General features: G+C 35.7%; 2 protein-coding genes across 2 annotated transcripts; one reads left to right on the plus strand and one right to left on the minus strand.

Moving 5' to 3' along the window:
• Positions 1–1,942: 1,942 nt before the first annotated feature.
• Positions 1,943–10,302, minus strand: LOC114535732. The gene is made up of 7 exons (XM_028557044.1): positions 9,557–10,302; positions 9,145–9,318; positions 8,905–9,038; positions 8,778–8,823; positions 8,636–8,684; positions 8,495–8,551; positions 1,943–2,526 (listed from the first exon to the last, which is right to left on the minus strand). Exons 1-7 carry the CDS (start codon positions 9,597–9,599, stop codon positions 2,385–2,387), a joined length of 645 nt encoding a protein of 214 aa, XP_028412845.1. The 5' UTR covers positions 9,600–10,302; the 3' UTR covers positions 1,943–2,384.
• Positions 10,303–12,417: 2,115 nt separating this feature from the next.
• On the plus strand, positions 12,418–13,818 carry LOC114535742 (testis-expressed protein 11-like). The gene is made up of 7 exons (XM_028557051.1): positions 12,418–12,555; positions 12,652–12,737; positions 12,814–12,909; positions 13,026–13,070; positions 13,154–13,256; positions 13,379–13,485; positions 13,602–13,818. The coding sequence occupies exons 2-7, from the start codon at positions 12,684–12,686 to the stop codon at positions 13,776–13,778; spliced, it is 582 nt and encodes a 193-aa protein (XP_028412852.1). The 5' UTR covers positions 12,418–12,555; positions 12,652–12,683; the 3' UTR covers positions 13,779–13,818.
• The last annotated feature ends 54 nt before the right edge of the window (positions 13,819–13,872 follow it).

Below are 13,872 nucleotides of genomic sequence, written 5' to 3' on the forward strand. Positions count from 1 at the left end.
AATTGTTCGCAAAAAGTGATTTACGTTAGTACAAACCAAATCGTGTTCATTGTTAAATCGATTGAATGGATGTTTTGTTTTCAAAGCTTGAGTAAAAACATTTGAAATGAAACCGGATAACTCATCAGCATTTCATACTATTTAAAAAATTCGCTCTTTAAATGCATAGGACGAAAGAAGAACCCGTCTTGATGTCGATTAATGCTTTAATGTCTAAAATCATTGGAGTCGTGCTTTTAATTGCAAAAAATTAGCATAAAAAGCAGCGCTTTGATTTCGTACATTGTCCTGCAAGCTATTTAGAGTCGTCATTTGAAAGAAAAAACGTGAACCTGTTGTGAAAATAATCTACGGCAAGATCTCCCAATTACATTGCCTGTTTCGTGCTGCGAAATCAATTTATTCCTTGTGTTCCAATGCCCCATGGTGCTATACTGTTACCATAGAAACCAGTATGACGTTAATAAAATAAGACACATTTCGAGATAGCATTGATGAATAGATAAAATAGGATATATAAACTACAATGGGCTGGAATTTTACCGAAAAAGGTAAACTTCGTTTTATAGGGCCAAAAAGAAGATGAAAAATCGCATTTCGGCACTTAGTAAAATACGATAGATACCCATTCTTATATTACTCAATATCCGCTAGATGTCGGCGGGTTTTGGTAATGAAACAGGGTTAAATTTGAGGGAGACACCTTTTGAACTATTCTCTCTTAAAATAGTCGAAAGTATTATATACCACTGTGATGTTAAACAATAGATCGACATGAAATAAGTTTTTCTGCAAATGGACATGCATGTGAATGATTGAAACAGCAATGAAAGTGCAGTATGCATTGATACTCCAACTGTCGTGGCGCGCATTTGATCACAAAGAAAGATTTAGTGTTTCAAGAGCCTCTTCGTTTTTGAGTGCAGAGCTAAATATTCGAAGGCACTCGATGCCTTTGTGGATAGTCTAGTGTGGCAGCCGCCAAGCAAGTAATTCTTACTATATATAAACTTATAATCTCAGCCAATGCTCAATTTTAGATCTAATTTTTTCAGCGATTGATTAACGAGTGCTGATAATTGTCACCAAATCAAACGGTGTTCATCTCACGGCGTCTCATATATCGTCTCATTAAGATATGCGTCCATCGAAATTGATTAAGAATATTAAAATGGCATCACGACACGGAATATTTTACCAACGTTACCCGTAATGGCGCCGTTAGGCTCGCGAGCAAATATTCGTGTTTAAAGCGAACTCATTTTTACAACAACCTGGAAGAGATGATGCGGTATGAGAAGTTCTAACAGGAAAATCTTATGTCCAGATCTCGTGTGTCTTTATATTAGGTGTTAAGTACTTCATCATGGCAGACACACTGCCTTTAGATTTTTTCTAGCAAAATTCTTTCCCTGCTTCAGATAACAGCGCCGCGGTGAAGACTTTTCCCAAGGGCGAATGAAAACTTAAATAAATAATAGTAAACTACCAGCGGCCGTCGGAAAAGCGATGTCTGAAATGCCGAACCTTTTTTTAACACCATCAATCATCATGGAATAAAACAAGATCAAATATAAATATAGAGTTAGGATGAAGACTGATCGACTACCATCACAAAATGTTAAACTAGGTTTGGTGTGTGATTTCTAGTTGAAGATACTAACTTCAAGTCGCTTATGACAACTTCTAGACTCTTAGTAGGAGGTCCTCTACTATATTTGATATATGACCACTTGATATTGTAAAATACTCAGAATACTGCAGAAAAAAGCGACATTCGATGAGACGGTGAAAAAAACGAAGATGTCTAGAGTAAAATACTAAGAGGATGACTATATAAGTATAATGTCGGGAATGCACCATCTTTAAGAAGATGTCGTACGAAAATTGCTGCGAACCTAAGTTAAAACTCGTCAAATATCCTTGGCATGTAATTCCGCAATGATATTATTGCCTTAAACATCAGGGGGTTTTACACTAGATTAGGAAACACGAAACCTGGAAAATAATGCCCCGTGTAAAAAATAATAGCGATGAAATGAAGCGTACCCCATGCAAATCATAGATATGCATTATATAAAACGGCGGCTTGGGAGTATATAAAGAAATCGTTCGAGGTCCCGAAAAAAAAAAATCGGAAATAATTATCTGTGATGTATTACACATTAAATCTGCATCCTTTGTTGCATAGCATCTTTTTCTTTGTAACTACGGATTCTCAGTGTTGGCATCGTTCATTAAAGATGGATTCTTGGTAATTCCGCAAGATTACCGCATGGTAACAGATTGTGAGATTCTTCCACAGCATGAAGATGAACGTTTTGGATTTCCTCTTTCGTTGCTGAGGGCACCAAAACATCAATAAAATATGATCATATTACTAGTCAAAAAACTCTATATTCCTCTCGGCGTAATGTATTGCCAATCAAGAGTATTGCCGTCATCAACCTCAGCAGATATTTATCAACCAAGGTGTTTTCTATATCTCGCTGACTTTTAACATGATTTGGAGGAAAACTGGAATACCTAAAATAAAGGAAAAAGTTTAAATATAGTGTGTAACACGTTCTGTATTTCCAACGGTGTAGCGTTTGAATGGTGTGTCTGGTTTAGGGTATCCAAATATAGCCCAGTGCCGATAGACCTTGACCGACATGACCTGCAGAAGTTCAAATGAAAATATGATATTTTGACAGAAAAACATTACCAGGTCTGGTCATACGTCTGGTCTAACCAGTCAATGAATGGGACACGTCTTGAGCGAGATTCTGAGAAAATGATTCAGGAAGAGGTTGTCGTTTAAAATCCGGACAGCGTATTCCTGTGTTAGCTCAAATCTACCCCCAAATATATTGATTATATGCTCCAGCAGCCATGCATATATAGATTCTTTCAAAGAGTTTTATATGCTAAGCAATCAAACGACTATATGCTTGTGTCATACTGCATGGTTGTAATAAAATATAACAGTGGTATATATTTTTATTCAGTAGCTAGATCTGTTTTCACCCATAGCTGACATTCAGTTGGTTGAAAGAAAAATGTTTTTATTGTAATTATTTACTTCCAGGTTTTTTTCGACCTGAACAAATACTGCTGCTTAATCCCTTGCACAGTTTCAGCACACTGGATGCATGTCGAATCACATCCCCCTCTGAAACACGCTGTGCCAAGAAATATTGACATTTCATTTCAAAAGTGTTGATTTACCCAGGCTGTTATTCATTTAATGTCGATGTGTTAGTTCCTGGGCTGGTACAAGCATGAATGAATCCACCCTATAAGCACTTAATTGGAGGTATTTCCCATTTATAGGCCAAATTAGACCTTGTTTTGCAACTTTATGGATACCCTTTGTAGGAATATAGCTACTTCAGTAATATGATTTCAACAATGATTCTAAGCTGCATGAGGACTTTTTTATTTAGGTTGAGCAATCTGAGTATCAGTAATGCTTATAAAGTCAGGAAAAGCCTTCCTTTGCTGTTGAAATGGCATGTTCTTATTTGAACTTTTCAGCAAGTTTGAGCCGAACATGGCTGTTCTTTCAGCTTGAAAGTCATTATGCTGCAGCAGTATTCTCTTTGTCCTGGCTGGCTCGCCAGCTCAACTCCTTCCAAAACATCTTAAAAAATAAATCAAGGGGCCGCACATGCACAAACGGAGATCCCTGCGTGCCAGCTTTACGATATTCAATATTCCGCATGCGTATTTCCTGACACATGCAGAGGCAAGAATTAAGAAACAAATCTCGCACAATATCAGGGTGTCATTGGCTCAAAGTTGGCGTGCTTCCGACTTTCATGATAAAGCACCGTGGAGATTGAATGATTCATCACTAGAACATGCGGGTTTGCGTTATTGTTCCCCCGTATTACTCTGCTAAAATCGAAGACTAACCAACTAGAATGTAGTATTATATTTTCCTTCCAAATGGTAGTAAAAGTGGACAGAGATTTGGCACGCACGACCCGGGTTTTTTAAATATATATCATTCTTAGTATATTTTGAATACTTGGATAAACCGCAGGTACAGATTGTGACGCATGGAAATATTGCCGTATTGTACAGAATGGTCACGAATCGAAAATAATTATGATTATTAGTATGCACATAATTAAGAGTAGCACGTAAAACTATTTCTCCTCAAATCTACATTTTTTTTTCTAAAAAGTAAACAGGATTTTACGCAAACTTTAATATATTCTTACGTCAGAGAACTTGTGTGCTTTTTCGTTAGTATAGAAAAGTCAAGAGGCGTCAATGACAATATTTACAAAATTTTGGAAAAGGAAACATTGAACATGCCGCTAGTCACGTCTAACAATCATGCATAAATTGTGGTGTGTAACAACATCTTTGCGTGTTCCGTCATGACGCAATTAAGAACCAGGGGTTATAACATTATATAGTAACTTCGATCGTATAATAATAAGATAAAACTAGGGGCTATATTATCACATAGTAACCTCGTATATTAAAGGTAATATTAGGGAACCAGGGGTTATAACATAACACCTCTCTCCTCCACAGAGGTTTTCGTCGGGTTAGTCGGGTTTTTGTAAAAGGGTTTGAAACCGCAGGAAATTGAAGCACAGTAACCTTGTGTCATATGATACAGTAACTGCCTATACTAAAGCTCATATAGAAGTATTACGAAGCAAAATGGTATTGAATATTCTGACATATTTAAAAAAATATAACAGTTCAAAACATTCACATAACGCTTGACTGAGGTTTTTCATAATAACCTGTAAAACATCATACGTCATAACATCACATATGAACTTGTATTTGAAAAAAAAAGCTTACGGAGCTTATTTAATTATTTAGCTTTTGACAAAAAACTATTGATGTAAAGCTTTAATAATTTGGCTTTAAAAATGGATGAGATTTGTGTGCATTACTTTAAAATAAGTCGTTTTTTTAATATACTCTTATCTCGTCTCGCCAGGCAGAATTTACATGCAGCAAAATGTTAAGATGTATGAAATTTTTTTTTAAAATTATTCTTGTGTATCCTTGAGTCAGAAAATCGACGAGCCTGCCAATAATTCTGATTCTTTATAGGTGAATAAAGAGTGGTTGTCTCATTAAGACTCTTATCTGTTAATGGAAGAGTAATCTGACACAAAAACGCGTTCTTTTGGTGCTTATCGCACGATGCTAGACTGGATTGCTAACTCCAGATTATTTGGTTTTAAACCACATTGTGTATTTAAATAAAACAGGGAATACATTCTGTACAATTATTTGGTCATATTAGATCTAGGATTAGTGTAGAATCAACTTCAATTTTGTTTGTTTTGTGGCCATGAAAGATTTTCGTGACCCTTTAATCAATCAGCTCGCTCTATGCATGCAAATATGCTCTATCATTCTATCATGATTGCAAAGAGCTCTTACATGTGACTTCCAAATAAGGCTGCATTAGTCGCACACGCATGCGCATACGATAATATCCGTTTCCTTATTTGGTAACTTTGAAAATGCCGGCAAAAAACGTGACAGTAATTTGATTGCATCATTGGATTGTAAAGCCTTCAATTTGAATACGAGGTTTGTTCGTTCAAAAAAACAACATACTGTCATTTTAATACAACCAAAAATCATCAAATGTGGTATAACAATTGTCTTAAGCCCGGTCTCTACGAGGCAAATTTATTCGCGCGAACAGATAAAAAGTAGGAAGCGATTCTACTTTTTTGCAGCGAATTTTTTCGCAAATCAGTCATATTACTGGATTTCAGATATCGCTTCGCGTCGCGCGAATAAATTCGCCTAGTGAAAAACGGGCTTTAAACAGCTAGATGTTTCGATCTAACTGCTTCCGTCTAATCCGTCAAGACTGACTTTGCGTCGAAACGTCGAGAAGTATCTCTGTGTCTATTTTAAGCAGTTATTAAATGTTATTATATACGTTATAAGTTATAATGCTCAAAATAAATTTCAAAATAAACGATTTAGGACTAAAGGCTTAAAATTTTAAATAAGCTACATTAGTCTATAGTTGCATGGAGTGTATTTAAGGTGACAACAAAATAAATGAATCAAAATTCTTTTTGGCTCATTTCCTTACGCTTCTACTAGCGAGTTAGAATGTTATGGCTAGAGTCTTCGTCCAGTGTTAGTCAAAATACAATACTGCACAATTTAAATACCTAAATAGCAATGCTATTGGCTCTGAATTTCTAAACAATATTTTACTAAGAACTCAAATAGACCAATGAACTATTTTACATGCTTTAAATGTTAATATATCTAAATATGACTTGATATAATTTATCGACTAACCCTAAATATTTCATTGTATATGGTTTGCTTGCGTCAATTTAACAATCGACATGCTGACACAGGAACTAGTTGACGCTGCGGTTAACGCAGGAATAAGTTGATTAAAACAAATATTGACCTTATCGTTTCCATGGTTACGCCGCAAATATTCCTTTTTTCCCTTTGAATGACCGTGGTGTGTATATTTGCACCTACTGCGCAGGACGTGCAAGGTACTTAGCGCGCGTTTCATTGCGTGGGTGTTTATGAATTAAATACGGTTCCTAAAGGCATCACTTGGCGTTTCCGCCTTGAAGCCGTCTTGTTGATTAGTCGCCAGCATTCTTCGTTATCCGTGGGAGTCAAAACATGTTTCTGGCTAGCCATAGTGACAATGATAAATCCCCAATGAACTTATAATCATATCGCGTTAAATTTTGTTCAAAAATGTTACGTACATCCCCGGCTCATATCATGAAAAGGGAGCCAGTTGAAGTGCGATCATAAGCGTGATATGCAAATGTCTTATGGGACAAAGGAAACCCAGATTAGGTCAAGCAATTACATTTCTATTCTTATGGTCTAATAGCAAGCAAGCGCGGGTGTATAGCTCTACTAAAGTTCTTTCTTATATAAACAGGATAAAAGTTCTCTTTTAAACGTATAAGGTACTAAGGATTGCGTGTTTTGTACGTCCAAAAGGTGTTGTTTTAACAAGTAATTAAAAAAAATATTGGCAGGATAACCAGATATCGTCACAGTAGTGTAGGCCGGTCGGTGTTTACTTCCTTCTTCCCTGACCTTTCCCTTTTGGAAGAATTACAAAAACGTTGAAGAATGGGAAAATATATAAGCGCGTTGATGCATCAATTTATCCGTTCAACGATGAACGATTACGTGGACGGTTATGAACTAATTTATGCTAATCTCTCTTTAACTAATTCTCTCAATTTTCTGGCAGAGTTGTTGGCGACAATAGGAGGTCTCATCGCTAAATCCCTGGGAAATGTTTCTTGTCAATTCACTAACCCGTGTTTGCCAATGGCCCAATGTCAAACATTGTTAAGAACGTCTTAAATTGCTTACTAAAGAAACAAGCGCGTGAAGTGTGGTGATTTGCAGGCCCTTTGCTCGCTGCTACATCAGCTGACAAACACATTCTGATGATAAGGAGAGACGCCGCAAGTTTTACCTAATCTATTACATCTCATTGTATTTTTTTTTTCTCTTCCTTTTCCAATTTCTTGTGTGCCCACACAATGACGAAAATCAGATGAAGTTATAATATAAAGAAAGAGTGAAAGACGTCAGATGTCCTTTAATAGTCTCCCTTCCCTAGTCACATAGACTACCCGCAAACTTGGGATTGGCGCGAGATATACGCACGTACATTGCACATTCACAGGAAAGGGTGTGTTAAAGGAGAATCTTTCTTAAAACGTCGGGAAAATGTGTCTAGGATTAAAAAAGATCAAGAAAAGAGATCTGACACAATTTATATTAGGATGTGTTTTGCAAATTCATATAAAAGTACTCAATCAAGCAGTCAAAAATCCTGATAAATCAAACAGCGAAAGACCCTGATAAATTTGTCTAATTTAAAGTATTTGTTTTTATGATTTGATAACAGAGAATAACTTAAAATATTTACAGTATTAGTAACCTGTTAGATTATGTGATCTATCCTTATGATTAAACTATTAAAACTAAATCACTCATTTATGACATTTATATATACTATATTTAGCTAAATTTTATAAGCTTGGTTGTATTAAATGTTGAAATGTGAAATATGACCATCAATTGATGAATGATGAAAACCATGCTCCTTATTTGGGTGGTCCTAAGGCAATGCGTGGGAACTGAAGTATTTGTCATTTTGTCTATGACAATGATTTTCACCGCATCGATTCATTATAACTTGCTTATCGAATATATGTTTCCTATTATTAAAGAGCTCACACTTATCAAAGATCCAGGGGACCTCGTTGGGGGCGTTAATACTCTAGCCGCCTAAGCAAATATATGACAACATTTCGCCTTTCCCAATCATCAATTTCGACTTCATTTCCTTGTGTATATTTTGCATTAAAAGCTTAACGCTGAACACAAATTATTATAATTACTGGTACCCGATATATGCTTTCAATAACAAAATCAATCTTCGTAAATACTGAGGTTTACGAAGACAAAACGAAAGTAATGAAAAGTTAGTACTTACCCTTGGTCACTCTCTGAAGCGGCAAAACTATTGAATGTGGACGCCGGGGATTCAGTTCTATAATTTTTAAAAGCAAAGGTGTCTTCAGCTTATACGACTCGTAAATACACAAAAGTCGAAAAATAACTTTATATAGCTTACACAGACATTTGTTCGTTTTGTTTGCCATTATCCACAACTACTTGATAATCTAACATAGAAAAAATACTCAAGTGTGTTCATTATAGTAACTATTATACTACAATCAATCAATCTTAGTGACTGAAAAATATTATTTAGGTACCTGATGCGATGTTTTCAGTGTTAGGCGAGTACAAATGCATAGGAACCTAAAAACATACAGTCGAAGTATTGGCAATGAACTAGACAGACAGCAAAAATTATGGTTTCATTCAGAATTGTTGAAATACCTCTTGCGCAGGCCCGATGTCTGGTTGCAAGTTAAACATTGATCTAAAATTCATTTGCTGGTCATCAACGATGTCATTTATATTGACGCGAAAGTTTTCAATTTCTGAATTGATTCTCTGGCGAAAAACTCCATCTACAGAGTAGAATAATCTCTTTCTCAATACCAGAGATTACAGAACCACACGAGACATACATATGGAGTGTGGCTAGGCAAATACCTCGACCTATGCCACACTTACTCAAATGTCTCAACAAGAGCTGTAACATCTGCTGAGGTATCATTAAAGTCATCACAAGGCTGGCTGGTTGCTTGACTGGTATCTCTTTCACAGCTATATCTGTCAAAACTGCTTTGGTGAGCTCCAGTACGAAGACATTCTTCTTCTTTAGAAAAATCATTTTTGTCCCTGTACCTAACCAAGAGCAAACATAATTAATTTATCTAACAGTATACAAATGCCAAACACAAACGAAACTAATTTCAACTTATCATTACAACTCGTATTATTAAACATTATAATTAACAACATTATAAACATTATAATTAAAATCTTTAATAATTTATTCAGTGCCAACGGGACTGAATATTCGTATGGTACTTGATGAAATTATTTACTACAAAAATTCAATGTTTTTGGAAGAACAACTTACCCCATTGGCAACGTTTGATGCATTTGAAGTTCTCTGTCATCATTAAGCTGATCTCGTTCGTATAAATGAGCTACTGCATCCAATATATCCATCTGCATTACCAAAAACAAATGGTAGAAAAACATGGCCGTTCGTTTCGAATCAAGAAGAACTAATAAAGACGCTAAAACCAATCGTTTCTTTAGAATTACCTCGTAAAGTCGTACGCGAAGCTTCTAAGAAGATTATCCTACACCTCTGTAACAGTTTTGCACGATATGCAGTTAAAAAAACCCCCAAAAATTTCGACTATTTCAAATCATGAAAAACAAATGATCTTTTCACCTACATCTGCATGAATTAACATAATTAGGCAGGTATTTTCCCGCCAAAACTACAACAACAAATGATTGACAGAAAAGTTTGCAAAAAGTGACATAAAAAGTAAGTAAAAATGTATTGTAGTTAGTTATTTTTTAATCTTAAGAGTTCACAAGTATTTCATTTGTTCCAGGGTGGATCAGACTGGTCAACTTCACACGGGTAACGTCTTGAACAAATATGCAAAACATAAGTTCATGTGTTACCAAAAGCCAAGTGCCTCATCTAAATACAATAATATCAAGGCTAAAAGGTTGGTTTATTGAAGTACTTGTTGTATTTAAGAAATGGCAGAAAAGTAAATATTGTAGAAGATGTTTTACGTAAACTATGGTTCATGTATTTGTTAAGTTTTGACGAAAAATTTGAGCCAGAGCAAGGTTGAGTCAGATGAAGATTTGGACAGTATTTGGTCAGTTGTTGAAGAACTTCAGAGAATTTCATTTAATAAAAATGAACACTGCTCTGCCTTGATACAAATCCACACGTCTGCTGTCACATTGTGGAATCTGGCAGTCGGTATAAAAACAGAAGGATCTGCCAATTTGACTTGGAATGCAAAATGTAAGAGGTTTAGAAATCCTTTTGTCAAAACAACACTTATTTGCTTACCAAGATGGAAGATTCTGATGATTTTGGATGTATTTTTTGTACAGTGAGACACGCCTCATGTCATTTAGCGTGTATTGCCAACACGGTGGAATGCACGGAGACAAGTCATAAGAAACAAATGGTTGTAAGTTCAAACCAGATTTCAATACAATGACCTCAATACAATGTTTTTGACAAATTACGCTCTATTCATTTATCTCTCAGATGGCTGCAAAGACAGGCAGAGCATGGCTTGGTAAGTATTTTCTTATAAAATGCGGTAGATGTACAGAAATTCTAATACCGATAGAAATTCTGTGGGTTTTAAAGATAGTTGTTCTTTTACAGATTGTGAAAATCCTACAATGGCTGAAACTTCACTTGAAATGGCAGAAGAAGTGAGTTGCTATACCAAACTTTCTATACGCTGTTTTTAAATATTCATAGTTCATTCACAATGAACATATTGCTCTGTAGTGTTGGCAGAACTTGAGTAAGATGTTGAACGAGAGCCAAAATTATCAAAAGAAACGATCGATTGTAGATGAATGTGAAAAGCACATTCTTAGGACTCATTGTTACCAAGCAGAAGCGGTGAGAAAGCATGACCATTTTCCATATTTACGATACCAGAACCTCTTTCATTTCATTTACAAGCGGTTTGGATTGCTATTTGGTCTTTAATATTCTCTATGTACAAATTTAGGCAATGGCACTATCCAAGTCTGAGAAAGCGAAACAATTCGTTGGTAAAGCCAAGACATTCTTAGGACGAATTCCAAGAGAGGTATAAAATCTAAATACGCGACTCCAGATCATACATAAATGCAAGAAAACATGAGGAAATATTTGTAGAGACATTAGAATTAATATATTGCTTAATCGTGAATATTTGTGACTAAAATATTCACCTTTTTTCATATAGAGTAACTCTCTTGCTATGCTTTGCTACAACTTTGGAGTTGACACATTTCAAAGTCAGAATTATGAAGAATGTGTTGAATGGTTGAGGTAAATTATAAATAAGATGTAAAACGTTTCCGGAGACCTGTCCAAATTATAATTCACCGTTGTTTATCATCTTAGAGAAAGTTATGAGCTTGGAAAAGGAGAGTTTCCGCTTAGCTCAGAGAAACAAGCAACAACGTTGCGCCTACTTGCAAATGCATATTTGGAATGGGATTCTTCAAAACACTGGAACACAGCATTGAATGCTGTTGGTAAGTGAAAGATGGATATAGGCACATCGCTACCTCAGTCGCCTGATATCAGTTTTCCACAATATCTGATTCCATTTCTTTCCCTACAGGATTGGCGAACACCGTAAGTATATTTCTTCAAGAATCGAATGAGATTTAAATGCTTTAATAATGGTCTAAAATGCAACCTAAATTACGCTTACTAGGAGCACCTTCACCCTGCCGGTCTCTATCTCAAAGCAAAAATCTTACTCATTGGCGAAACTCCAGCAAATGAGCTACACTCAGGTTAGAAATTAACACGAAGCAAATACTTAGGGGATCTGCTGTTTTTGTTGGAAAGCTTCTCAGAAATTCTTCTTTGTTTCAACAAAAGCTTTCCTAGAATCGTTTCGTCATCAAGAGCTAACAGTTGATATGGGTCTCGCTATTGTAGAACTTGCTATAAAATACAAGAGGTAGGTTTTTCCATAATAGCAGATCTAATCTTCTCTAACACAATCCACTTGAAATGCTATCATTTTGCATTCGCAGAGCTCAACTGGCATTTGAAGGCTTAAAATTTTTGGCCAATACGTTTCAAAACACTCCAGACTTGTCAAAGATCCAACTACAGCATCTGGTTAGCGGAAATCCATAAATAAAACATTTTTAAACATCAATCGCATTTCTTGACCTCTTGCACCTTTGTCTGACTATATATTCCTTGTTCAGTTTCAAAGATTTTCTTCACTAAAAGTAAGAAAAAGTCTCTACTAAATGAGTAAATACTTGTCTTAATTAAGGAACTCTTAATTCAACACAATCAAGAAACCGAAGCGAGAAACCTTGTGGAACAATGCATTGAAGGTATCGTTTACCTTATAACCAAACTATCATAAAAAATAATATAGGTTTTCGTTGTTCAAGAATCAGTATAACATATTCATGCTTTGGTTGTCCTAGGACACAATACTGGTCGTCCACTAGACCCAAAAATGAAGGAGAGATTTCAGAATATTATTTGGGACAGAGCAGCCTCAAAATGTGAGGTAAGCCTTCCAGAACTTCAGTCCTTAACCTTGGTTTTACCTGGATTATGAGCTATACTGCATTCTTTTCATTCAGGACAACAGACACAGCGAGGCATTGGAATGGTACAATTACTCTCAGACTTTGCTTTCCCCCGGAGAGAGACAGAGTACAAACGCTGGCAAATTATACGTATGAATGCTTTGATGAAATTTCACATTTTATTATCCATGAGAGTCAGTGCATAAATACGATCAGTTTGAATTAGTTTTCGTAAATTAACAACAGGGGCTCGTTATTTTTCATAGCGGAATATCTGTTTCTGTCATCTTGAACTAAATGATCTTGAAAAGGTATGGTTCATTTTCTGAAAAAGCCAGATATATTTACAATGATATTTGCATCAGTAATCAGTCTTAAAGTCTCATGTTCCAAGGCAAGACAATCCATTACTGAAGCAGAAAACAGTGAGCATGGAAATCCATTGAACTCCTATTTTGATTTCAAAATAGCTCTTTACGAGAAAAACAACAGCACAGGTAGAGCACGATTAAATTCTCGCGAAAATCTACCATCCATGACTCTTCTTTCTCGTTTGATATTTTGATTCAAATTATCATGATAGCAGACGGTACAGGAGTCATCATCGTTCTTCTTTCAGCTATCAAAGCTATGAACAAAATGAATGAAAACCGCGAAGAACTACAGAACACAGATGGCCTCACTATTCACGATATTATTTGCTTAGCTGCACAATTGGCTCTCAAGGTAACTTGCTCATTTCCTCGTGTGGTATAAAGACTACACTTGTAGCCTTTTGAAATCATATAGTGTATATATATTTCAGACTATAAATCTCTTTCATGCCGTTCAATATCTTTCAGGACAACAATCACGAAGTTGCAATTCCAGCCTTAGAAAGCGTGATCAAACATTCCCCTGACAACAAACAAGTTATCACCGCGATAAGGTACAACTCTTCAATTTCATTCAAATTTCACGTAGGTAGGAATAGTCTCCATCAACGCATTCAGAAAATCATTTGCATGTATTCTTCTTAGATGCCTTATTCGCTTGAAAATGAGCTTTCTCACAGAAAAAGAGAAAAGGTAACCCTATATACGCAAGCTGTAAACATAGAATCAAATAAATGGA

Source organism: Dendronephthya gigantea, unplaced genomic scaffold (assembly GCF_004324835.1).
Source record: "Dendronephthya gigantea isolate DGI-Jeju-01 unplaced genomic scaffold, DenGig_1.0 000002F, whole genome shotgun sequence".
NCBI lineage: Eukaryota > Metazoa > Cnidaria > Anthozoa > Malacalcyonacea > Nephtheidae > Dendronephthya > Dendronephthya gigantea.